Source organism: Python bivittatus, unplaced genomic scaffold (genome assembly GCF_059951505.1).
Source record: "Python bivittatus isolate LINGU-HERP-01145 unplaced genomic scaffold, Pbiv_v1 ctg000850_np1212, whole genome shotgun sequence".
NCBI classification, from domain to species: Eukaryota; Metazoa; Chordata; class Lepidosauria; order Squamata; family Pythonidae; genus Python; species Python bivittatus.
This window is the reverse complement of record NW_028277112.1, coordinates 4,000,001-4,012,566: the sequence shown is the minus strand read 5'-3', so window position 1 is coordinate 4,012,566 and position 12,566 is coordinate 4,000,001. Positions and strand designations below refer to the sequence as shown.

The window sequence follows — 12,566 nt, the reverse complement described above, 5'->3', positions numbered from 1 at the left end:
AAATACCATTTATCATATGTCTTCAACCCAATCCCCAACAGTCCTTTTATAGTTTTTTTTTTTTTTAAGTGATCTTTTGGAGGATGATGGACAAAACAGCAAATAAATTTGAAGAATCATTAGAACAAGCTCATTGTGCTGTGCAAAGTTTAAAGGGCCTGTGCCTTCTGCTCCTCATTGTTAGAGAAACATGACATCTCAGCATTTGTAATGAAGACTTAGAGCAAACCATTGTAAAAAAAAAGCTGTTGTTTGGATGTGACACAAGAGGGCAATGATACTGATTGTGAAATTCTTTGGAGGCAAGTCAAGTGGGCAAAGCAGCAGTAAATAGGTCCAATTTTAATTTCCCCTCACTCTACGTTTTGAATCAAACTTTCTATTTCTTTGTTGACAGTTATACTGAGGGAAAACTTACTGAAGCATGTTGCCCATCAATGTCTTCACTGGACAAAAATCTTGAATTCTGGCTATTAGCAAACTCATGAAAATTACATGCAAATGAGAATCAGGAACAGTATACTCATTATTTGGGGTAGAGAGTGCAGCTGATAGCCTGATTCAATCCTGAACACATTACTTGTACTAAAAATAATTAGAAAAATGCCCCTTTGGTTTGCTTTTAGTTTTTATTTTTACTTGGTATGATTATACAACTTTCAGTAAAATGCTTTCCAAAACAATTAAATAAAAAGGACAGAATCATTTGTAATGGCATAAAATACAAATTAGCACATTATCATTCTTATCACTACTTGAACAAATATACAACAATGACCAAACTTTAAAAAGTAACAATGGGCCCAACACTGAGGCATATCCATAAAGTGGTGAAAAATCAGTCTAAGCTTCTAACTTTATTGATTCCAGTACTGATTGTGCATCTTTATATTCTTCAGTTTCTTCCAACTCTTTTTCATTTTCCTGAAAATAAATAAAAACTTCTAAATATTTTCAGAACTATGCCTCCAACCTTTAGAAACAACATCCTCTAAGACTGAATTTTATGGTATAAGGATCAAAGTTATACTGTACCAACTGACTGAAAGAAGCTTTTTCACTTCAACAACAATTTAGTTCTTTGAAACACCATTTATTATGTTTCTGGATTATATTTTATGGAAAAATGGAAATTGTTCTTTTCTTTCTATATAAATCCTACAACTCCTTTTAAAGTTAGTTCAAAATGAATTAATCATATACTGTAAATCAAATTAAAGCACATGGAAGTTTATCTGATCACTGTTTGCAGTTGTTCCTATTAAAAAACTAACATTAAAGTACAGTGGTACCTCTACTTACGAACGCCCCTACTTACGAAATTTTCGAGATACAATCAGCTCCGGCCCCAAAAATTTACCTCTACTTACGAATTCACCTCGACTTACAAGCCATTTTCTGCCCGTTCCACGTGGTCCGCGGCCATTTTTCCACCCGTTCCACGTGGTCCGCGGCCATTTTCCGCCCGTTCCACGTGGTCCGCGGCCATTTCCCCACCCCTGCCACGTGGTCCGTGGCCATTTTCCTGCCCGTTCCATGTGGTCCGCGGCCATTTTCCCGCCCATTCCACATGGTCCGCGGCCATTTTCCCGCCCGTTCCATGTGGTCTGCGGCCATTTCCCGCCCGTTCCATGTGGTCCGCGGCCATTTTTCCGCCCATGATGCGTGTTCCGCGGACGCCGGAATGGATTAACAGTAATTACATTGAACCTTATGGGAAAATTTACTTCGACTTGCGACCAACTAGACTCACGATCAGAGTCATGGAATGGATTAAGTTCGTAAGTAGAGGTACCACTGTAATTGCAAGTGAAAATGGGCTGGAATAAAACTAAGAAAGAAAAATCTATTTTAGCGAAGCACTTCTAGAATGTCAATTATCACCCCACCCTAAATTTATGAAGCAGTAAAGAGAAGCAAACATTTTGATTAAAATTAACATCTATCTGTACCATTTCAAATAACAAAATGCTATTAATTAAAATCAGCTGATTAAAAAGATGTTCACAACAGATTTAAAAAATGCAAAAGTCCAAGTAGTTATATAAGAATCAAACTAAAGTTGCCTGTAGAAAATGGACACAGCTCAAAGCCAGAGTTTTCACAGTTATAATAATGGGTTTAGATAATTCCTACAGTCTTGAGATAGTTATAGGCTAAAAATAGCCTTGGTGATTCATCTGTACCAGGAACTGCACAGGAAATTGGTGCTGTTAGTACCAGTGGCATTCGGAGCCATAAGCAATGAGATCATAGACTCATCTGGCTAGGACAAGAATTGTGGGCCTTGTTACAGTTAATTTAAAACAGTACTGCCTGGCCTTTCATGTGGTGTTCCACAAAAGTCCATCTTGACCATTATTGTACTTAAAGGAAACCAGTGATACTTATCACCTGGAGATTTAAATTCAATTCCAAGAAGACAAAAATGAAGTGCTTTTTCATACACTGTATAAATTGTGGAATTTAATACTGCCACATGATGATGCCAATCAACGTAAGACATCTGAAACAAAATTAGAGAAATTCATAGAGGATAACACCATTAAAGGCTACACTAGCTGTGATGACCGTACAGTATCTCCTGGACCATAGCCAACATGTCTCTGAACATCAGTTGTTGGGAAACAACAGCAGGAGAAAGCATTACTCTTATGTCCTACATGAAGGCTTCCCAAGGGCATCTGATTGTCCACTGTCAAAAACAGGATGCTAAGCAAGGTATGTCTTTGTCACCAACAGGGATCTTGTATTCTTATTAACTTCTATACAGATTTCAGCCAATGATCTATTGGTTCTGCTTTCTGTTTCTGCTATGATGTTTTATTATAAATATTTGTTTGCAAATATTTATGTTTATGACTGGTGATTTAAGTGACATTAAACTGTTCTTGAGTAATGTACATAAAAATATAACAGATCACACGCTACAATAGTTATACTGTATGAAATTTAACTACTTAAACATAATATATTTATACATAATATAATCTATACTGGTTAAGCTACTGTGGAGTTCACTTGGAATCATGCATAAAAAAATAATACATGAAATACTTTAAGAGAACAAGTAATACACTGATCCAAAAAAGACTGACTCCTACAACAATTTTGAGTCTATGTACTTATAAATTGTTTATGTAGACTGTCATTAATTATACCAAAAAGCTATTTGGATTTTTTGCTCTGACTGAAGAAAGGAAAAGAAAAAAGATACTAAGCAAGAGAATATAGAGATACAGGAAAGAGCTTCTGGAAATGATCCAAAATCATGGTCCTATAGGCCACACTAAAAAAATGTTTCCTAAAACTATGGCAACGATCAACACTGAATGCTGGGTTAGAAAATTTCCTTTAGCTTACAACTCTGAAATAGAGTTGGAGGGGAAAATAGAAGAAGCAAGATCTATATTTGTAAATATATTGGGTCTAGTATCTTCCAACACTTTAGAGCAGTCGTTCTGAGAAGTAGGCCTATGGCAATTTTCAACAGAATTGGCACTACAAATATTTAAGTTATTTCTTTTAAAGACTAACTAAAATACAGGGTTGTTTAAAGCTCACATTTAAGAATGATAGAGGAACTACGTTCAGTGACTGATTATGCTCTTATTTGTTTCTCTTTTATCCAAATACCACATATATAATTTTCTCTCCAACCGCCACCATATTTTCAAAACATCCTCAAGCTGTGTGCCAGAGTTAGAATTTGAACCTGCTTACCTCAAGCCAGGTTTGACATTTCACCCGCTGCATTTCACACATTTTATATCAACACTATTTCAATTTAAACATTAACTGATTAAAATATCACACTGAGCATTAGTTGATTGATTGTAGTGGAAGTTCTTGTCACTGAAAATCAGAGGCCAAGTTTTTGGAGGGAGGAAGACTATTTTGACTGTTTTAACATAATTAAGTCTGAAGAACTATATTTTTTCTGAGGAACTGCCAACTTTGTTCTTAAATATACATACTTTTAATGTGCCTAAAAGACATCTATTTTGAAGAGCTGGCAATAATGAGTTGTGCATATTAACAGTCTAGCAATGTATCAAAACAGAAGATATATAAATTAAACTGTTCTTCAACTGCCAGTCCTACAGAAAGATTCTTCTTCCATACTTACTAATAGCTGAACAAGATCAGAATGTGCAGCTTCTAGTCGGCGTTGGCAATCAGGAATCATCATTCGAGATTCTTGCAAGATCTCAGTCTAAAAAATGAAAGTAGCTGTTAATATAACAGATAACTTTCCTTTTTGATATTGGCTGCTTAAAATCAGACATCGCATTGATGTATATATTCATACGCATAAACACTATTTTATTAAAGAAAAACTACTCAATATTACTTTTACATTCAAACAAGAACTATTAGAAAGCTTTCTATGAAATAGTTATTTAAAATACTATTTTATATAAACTATTTCCCCTGCGGTTAGAAACAGCTTCGTCCAAAATGGGATCAGCTGGTTATATAAATATCTCCTACATCTTTTGGGTAATAAATAAAAACAGTGTTCAGATAATACCGCACAGAGATAATTACTGCATGAAAAAAGTTATTGAGTTATTGATCACATTGTATGCTCGCTGCAGGAGGTTCTGACTGAGAGAAAGGTAAAGAAAAATGAAAAGCAAAGACCAGCAGGCTCATATTTTTGATGCTTATCATGCATAAAAAGTTATTACTCATCCTTGTGCCTTGTTTTAGGAGAAAGATTATTCTCACCATGCTTTTTGTGAGAAATTACTGATCTGGCGCCCCATTGCATTTGAACATCTTGTATACATCTCCAGAAGACACTTTTGTAATTGTCCACAATACCATCCTATTTTTATTTCATGGAGTATTTTCAGCTCTCAAATTTATGAACTGAAAAGATCTGTAAAAAGAGGATTCTATAACCTGGCTAGGAATGAAAATCAATTAGCAAATCTATTAAGCGTGAAAATTCTAACAGCAATAGTAATATGTAGAACTATATATAGGATTCAATATACAGGACTGCATATACTTAAAGCTGTGAAACGAATCCTAGATAAAGTTGGCATACAGGCAGCATGACATATTTCACTTTTTGCGAAGTTCAGGATGCACTAAGAAATATCCAATGATATATTCCAGCTACAGAAATTCTAACTTGGAATTTTCATTGTTGCTTTTCCCTTCTTAGAGAGCACTGTTGATAAAAATAATTTCTTAATTGTACTTATTATTAGCTATAAACCTGGATTACAGGTTGTTGTTGTTCAGTCGTTAAGTCGTGTCCGACTCTTCGTGACCCCATGAACCATATTGCGCCAGGTCTTCCTGTCCTTCACTGCCTCCCTCAGTTTGCTCAGTTTCATGCTCATTGCTTCAGTGATGCTATCTAACCATCTCATCCTCTGCCGTCCTCTTCTCCTTTTGCCTTCAATCTTTCCCAGCATCAAGGTCTTTTCCAAAGAGTCCTCTCTTCGCATTAGGTGACCAAAGTATCTGAGCTTGAGCTTCGTTATCAATCCTCCCAATGAGCAATCAGGGTTGATTTCCTTTAAGATTGACTGGTTTGAACTCCTAGCAGTCCAGGGGACTCTTAAGAGTCTTCTCCAGCACCACAGTTCAAAGGCATCAATTCTTCGGCGCTCAGCCTTCTTTATGGTCCAGCTCTCACAGCCATACTACTGGAAAAACCATAGCTTTGACTATGCGGATCTTTGTCGGCAAGGTGACGTCTCTGCTTTTTAATATGCTATCTAGGTTTGCCATAGCTTTCCTCCCAAGGAGCAAGCGTCTTTTAATTTCATGGCTGCAGTCTCCGTCTGCGGTGATCTTGGAGCCCAAATAAATGAAGTCTGTTACTGCTTCCATTTCTACCCCTTCTATTTGCCAGGAATTGATGGGTCCAGATGCCATGATCTTAGTTTTTTTAATGTTGAGTTTCAAGCCAGCTTTCGCACTCTCCTCTTTCACCCTCATCAAGAGGCTCTTTAGTTCTTCTTCACTTTCTGCCATTAGGGTGGTATCGTCTGCATATCTGAGGTTATTGATGATTCTCCCTGCAATCTTAATTCGGGCTTGTGATTCTTCCAGCCCGGCATTTCTCATGATGTACTCTGCATATAGGTTAAATAAGCAGGGTGACACTATACAGCCTTGTCGTACTCCTTTCCCTATTTTGAACCAATCGGTTGTTCCGTGACCGGTTCTAACTGTTGCTTCTTGGCCCGCATACAGATTTCTCAGGAGACAGGTAAGATGGTCTGGTACCCCCATCTCTTTAAGAATTTGCCACAGTTTGTTGTGATCCACACAATCAAAAGCTTTTGCACAGTCAATGAAGCAGAAGTAGATATTTTTCTGGAACTCTCGTGCTTTCTCCATGATCCAGCGAATGTTGGCGATTTGATCTCTAGTTCCTCTGCCTCTTCAAAACCCAGCTTGTACATCCGGTAGTTCTCGGTTCACGTACTGCTGAAGCCTAGCTTGTAGGATTTTGAGCATAACCTTGCTAGCATGTGAAATGAGTGCAATTGTGCGATAGTTTGAGCATTCTTTGGCATTGCCCTTCTTTGGAATTGGAACGTAAACTGACCTTTTCCAATCCTGTGGCCACTGTTGCGTTTTCCAAACTTGCTGGCATATTGAGTGCAGCACTTTAACAGAATCAACTTTTACTTGCTTAATGACTGCCCTGTTTAGCGACCGTTTGAAGTTACGATGGTGCTTAAAAATACAGTGGTACCACGGGATACGAACTTAATCTGTTCCGTGACTCTGGGCGTATCCCGAGTTGGTCGTAACCCGACGCAAATTTCCCCATAGGGTTCAATGTAAATCTGGTTAATCCATTCCGCCCTCCGAATTTGGTCGCACCCCGAAGCAAATTTTCCCATAAGGTTCAATGTAATTACCGTTAATCCGTTCTGGCGTCTGCGGACCACGCATCAGGGGTGGGAAAATGCCCGGGCGCCACGCGGTGGGGCGGGAAAACGGCCGGGCGCCGCGCGGCGGGAAAATGGCCAGGCGCTGCAGGGCGCGGCGGGAAAATGGCCGCGGGCCACGTGTCAGGGGCGGAAAAATGGCTGCGGACCACATGTCAGGGCGGAAAAATGACCGTACCCCGAGGCGGAGTTCGCACATCGAGGTAAATTTTTGCGGCCGGAGCTGGTCGTAACCCGAAAAGTTCGTTAGTAGAGGCGTTCGTATCCCGAGGTACCACTATAACTTTATGACTGGTTTGTGCACTTACCACCATTGCAGCATCCCCATGGTCACATGATCAAGATTCAGGCACTTTGCAACCAGCGGGCATTTATGACCACCACAGTATCCCACAGTCATGTGATTGCCATCTGCATGGTTCACAGCTGGCTTCCAACAAGCAGAGTCAATGGAGAAGTCAGCAGTAAAATTGTAAATTGTAGTCATGTGATATCTCACTTAATGACTGTGGATGATTTGCTTAACCACGGAGGAAGTGAGGTTGTAAACCTGTTGCGGTCACATAAGGTATTGCTTAATGACTGTGTTCCTTAGTGACATACCTGCACATCTCAATTGTGGTTGTTAATCGAGGACTGCCTGTATTCAAATTATATCACAATGTGATTCTAAGTATAGAATCAGAAAGCAGTTCATCCTCCTGTTGAATCTGGACATGATCCAAGAGATCCATGACCAATGTCACCCATAAAATATTACTGCTTCCAAAATAGTGAGGGGGAAGAGGTCTAACTCTTTCATCCTTCCACATTACTTCTCTAATTCTAACTCCTCCAAAAGCAATTACTGTATATAGTTGCAGATAAGCCCATCCATGGATAAGCTGACCCTCAAATATTTAACCAAAATACCATGATAAATGTGCCACCTGCAGGTAAGCCAACTCTCAAAATTTCCACGTTTTAATTTTCACAATTGATTTTCCATAGGTGGCGCTTTTTTCATGATATTTTGGTTAAAAAATTGAGGGTTGACTTATCCACAAGTACAGTGATACCTCGGGTCACGAACTTAATTTGTTCCGTGACTCTGGTCGCAACCCGAATTGGTCGTGACCTGAATCAAATTTTCCCATAAGGTTCAATGTAAATATGGTTAATCCATTCTGAACCATATGTATTTTTTTAAAACCACAAAAACATGACACAAAGTACAGTACAGTACACTATGAAGAGAGAGAATGCTAACCTTGCTTGAGGCGTGGAGGACAGGAAGATGGGTGGGGAGGTGGCTATTGTTTGGAGGGAGAATCCCCCTCCCTACAGGAAGCCACGACCACGTGTGTCAGCAGGGAAAATGGCCGTGGATCCTGTTCGTCACTCGATGCGGAGTTCGCGAACGGAAGCAAAATTTTGCAAATGGTGCTGTTCGTGACCCGAATTGGTCATGAACAGAAGCGTTCGTGACCCGAGGTACCACTGTATATACGGGTACTTTATTAACATATGTAGTCATGGATAAGCCGAACCCAATTTTTTTTGAGTATTTATGGACCTAAAATTCTCTGAGAGACAGCTTTGACATGAGTTAACCCTGCTTTCTCCAACTGGAAAGCAGCGGTGTGGGGCTCTACATAGGTAGAAATCAAGACTTGTTTCTGTGGCAATAAAAGGAGAGGCAGAGGGGGGGGGAAAAACCTAACCTCCTGATGGTTCTTGTTATCCTGCATGCAAGAATACATCAGTTCACAAGAACCAGAAAGTCTGACCATATTTTATCCTTTTAAGACAAGACTGTCGGTCAAGAACTGGAGGGCCTAACCCTCGAATAGTGAATTCCCTGGGCTGTATCCATACAAGTTTATAAAAAAAATACTTAAATATGGTGAACTGAAGTCAATCCCACAATACATTACACTGATAACAACCTTTTTACCCAGGAAAGAAATCAGTGAGGGTAGAAAAGACTCCCTCCTCAAAAGTAATCAATACAAAACAAAGCTCATTTTCTTAACCTGTTATTATTTCATATTCCCAAAGTAAAAAGATAATCTTTTGTATAGTTTTAAACTCCTTCCCTTTCTGATATTCATCATATCTTATTATCAACCTGATAATTAAATTTTAAAAAATTCTGGAAAGCTTTGCATTGAAGAGAAAATGAATGAGTAAATTATCAGAGATCTGGAAATCCTCACGTAATCAAAATAGGGATGATTACTTATAGATTACGCTTACATCTTTTTAGACATGTCTAAATTACAGCTTTAGAAAGCTAAATGTTTTTCACATATAAATTAACTGGAATAATTTTGTTGTACCACATTGTATCATGCCACTTTTTTGTTGAAAATATTATACTGCTTGGTATTTGTAAGTGAAGGCATGCTGAAACAGGACATATAAAATGCAAAGAAGTATCAAATTCCTGTGCACTAGTTTTAATTGTCATGTTATTTATTCATTTAAGAACTATTAAGAGTTTCATCCTTTTAAGGATAAAATAGTACAGGAAATCAAATTAGAAAGATGTCCAGACAATACATATGTAGCTGTTTGAGTTAATTTATAGAGTCAGTCAAAGGCAGTTTTGAAAACTAAGGACTTCAAGGATCCATTAAATGCCAATTGAAAAGGAAAAAAAAGGATTTTTTTGGAAAAATTGTTCAAAGACGCATGCCCACTGCTGAGAAAGCCCATATATTGCTGTATGCCAATTTACTGATTTTAACGGTGAGCACATAAGAAGGGCCCCCAAATAAGTAGATCTTAGGTGTGGATAAAAATATCCTTCCAATAAACTTTTGCATGCACAAACATAACACACAGCATTTATTTCCTCACATATGAACTATTCTTTCCCAAATAATTATTTAAACCAATATGCATACGGAGATAATCTAATGCTTAATATCTCAACAGAAATACTGAAGCAAGGGAAGGGAGAGTTGAAAACATGAAATAGGGCAAGGGACACCATTAATGCATAACGCCTTATTGTACAGAAACTGTAGAAGCAACAAACACTATATTTAAGGAAGACTGGTTCCCACATCACAAACAATTGGGGAAAAAGGCAACATTTTCTGATTCTGAACTCCTGGTTCAGAGTATCGCTTTCCAGAGATCTCTGCTTGTTATTGCAAAGTATTACTGCAGTTTATCATCTTAGCAATCATGTTTACCTCTGGGGGAGTTGGGTGGCATATACATGTAATAATAAATAAATAAAGTTTATATCCAAAACTAAGATACATACTCTGAGTTGTAAGCAAATGGGAGAAAGTTTAACTCTTTCCCATGGGAACTTAAACTTGGAAACAGTGCCCAATAGGTTAGCATACACATAACATACACACAAAACCCTGAATTATATATAGGCGTGTGTGTGTCTATGCATTCGTATTCAAGCTGCTCCTTTAAACTTGATAGAGTTTTCAGCCTGGGTAGCCAAATTATATCATTTTGAAATTAGATAACTTTTTTCCCAAATCCTTATGTATACATTAGATCTCCTGGTAAAACTACAAAAAAGAGTATATGTACTCATGAACTTTACCTGTTTTTTAATTGCATAGTTATCTCCATCTTCAGCTTTCATCTTTTCAATCTTTTCTTCTTGTTGTTTTGCTTCTTTTTCATACATAACTTTTTCTTTTGCCAAGCTGCACACAAAAAATATAATTTGTTTAAATTATAAAAATACATGAAAACCTTCCTATCTGAAAAGTTTCAAGACAATAAAATGTCCAAATATTACAGCTACTCTAGGGTACCACTTACTTTATTTTCAAACATTCTATTATTAGTTGTGTATACTGTCTATCCTCGAGAAAGACTGGATATAAATCTAACAAATAAGGAATCCATCCATTAGAATAAAAACACAATTCATGCAAAACCTATCAGACAAGTTATTAAAGCTGCTAAAAATGCTATACATGGAAATGTATGAACAACTTTTTTTAACCCTATATGGTTATTTTCTTTGCTTATTGTTTATTTCTTATGTATACCATCCATAGTCACTTTGTTTGAGTTTGGCAGCCCTATAAATCTATTAAACAGACATCAAATTTATATTTTAGTTGTTCAGAACATGCTATCCCAATCTGAATTACATTAGTACAACTATTATTTCAGTTCTTTTCATACCAACGTCATATCATGTGTCATGTTGCCAAGTATTAAAAGTCCAATATACTGTTGAAACTGTCTTCGGAGGAAAAACTTCCACACTCACTCCAAAAATAAAAGGCATAGACCACCCTTCATTCCAAAAAGATCTTAATTTGACTTGCCCACTTGAGTGTCTGGATAAGGATATACCAAGTGAAATTAAATGAGATGAGCAGGAGGGCTGATGGTCAGTATCAAATCAGACTTAATGTTTGAGATTCAATATATTCTAAAAGCTTACAGGCTCAATTGAAAGAGGAAATGTACATCTTGGACAAGCTTTCTGATCTGATACTGACCCTGGATTTCCCAGGTGGTGGCAGCAAGGACCCTGTAGAACAATTACTGCAACCAATCCTGAGCTAACTAATTAGGCAACAGGTATCCATGCATTATTTATGTAATGACAACTGAAATGTATTTTATATAGAGTAGTTCTTAAAGAAAATCTAGAAGTGCAAAATGTGGCACCTAAGCTACTGATTCACAATAGTATGAACCCATTATCGAAAGAGAAGATCTGCACTGATTGCCAGGTGCTTTCCAGATAAAAATAAATGAGTTGGTTTAACCTTTGCAGCTCTAAACTAGCTTACGGTCTGGCTGTTGGAAGAACTTCCTGTTTCATTTATATCTACCTACACATTTGAATAAATACCATGGAACTACTTACTGCCTTTAAAAATAGGTTTCTTCATGAATTATGAAACAAAACTTTTTCTGGACTACAGGATCTTTTGATTCTATTTTAACAATTCACTAATGAGCAACTACATATATCTAATTTAAATTACTGCTTTTAAGGGGAGGGTATATTTTCCTAAGTATATCAACCTGTCATACCAAAACAACAACAAAAATTGGACAGGTTTGGAAGCAATTCCACCTCTGTGCTGGCTTTGATTCCAAATAAAGGTCTTCTGGATAAATTTTGTTACCATGTAAAGTGCTGAGCCCATGGGTACAAAATAAGCAGAAAGCAGCATCAGATCCAGAAAGTGCAGGAAGTAACTCAGAGATCTGGTTACCTCATTAACTAGTGTATTAGCTTTGCTTTAATTTTATGAAATTAAGTTTTACTCATTACGAAACTATTTTCTACTATCAATTTATTTTGAAGGTTTTTTTTTCTTTAATTACAATTTCTGGCTAGGCAGGGCACAATGGGCTAGGAGGGACTGCATGCATTTTGATCAGCTGCAGCGTGCTCAGCAGAACTGCTGGGCTTTGCAGTTTTATTTGCATGGATTTTGCCTATGCTCACCTATAGCATAACCATGTCAGCACAGCAAAAGTTTGTGAGTTGCAAATTAAATTGTTCACATTAACAGCATTTTTAAACAGTATAACATATTGTTTGTTACTAACGCCACATAAGCAAACAGGGGACAGGGGGCAGTACAAGGAGCAGGAAGGAAATGGCTACAATACTAATGCAGCAGCAACAATTTTTTTACT

General features: G+C 37.5%; 1 protein-coding gene across 1 annotated transcript in view; it reads right to left on the bottom strand.

Moving 5' to 3' along the window:
* Positions 1-595: 595 nt before the first annotated feature.
* TBCA (tubulin folding cofactor A) overlaps positions 596-12,566 on the bottom strand; it is a 37,332-nt gene continuing 25,361 nt past the window's right edge. Inside the window, exons 2-4 of the mRNA XM_007436065.3 lie at positions 10,489-10,594; positions 4,130-4,216; positions 596-924 (exon numbers count right to left, since the gene is read on the bottom strand). Coding sequence (XP_007436127.1) covers positions 844-924; positions 4,130-4,216; positions 10,489-10,594 — 274 coding nt within the window. The 3' untranslated portion in view covers positions 596-843. The remainder of the gene's footprint in view (positions 925-4,129; positions 4,217-10,488; positions 10,595-12,566) is intronic.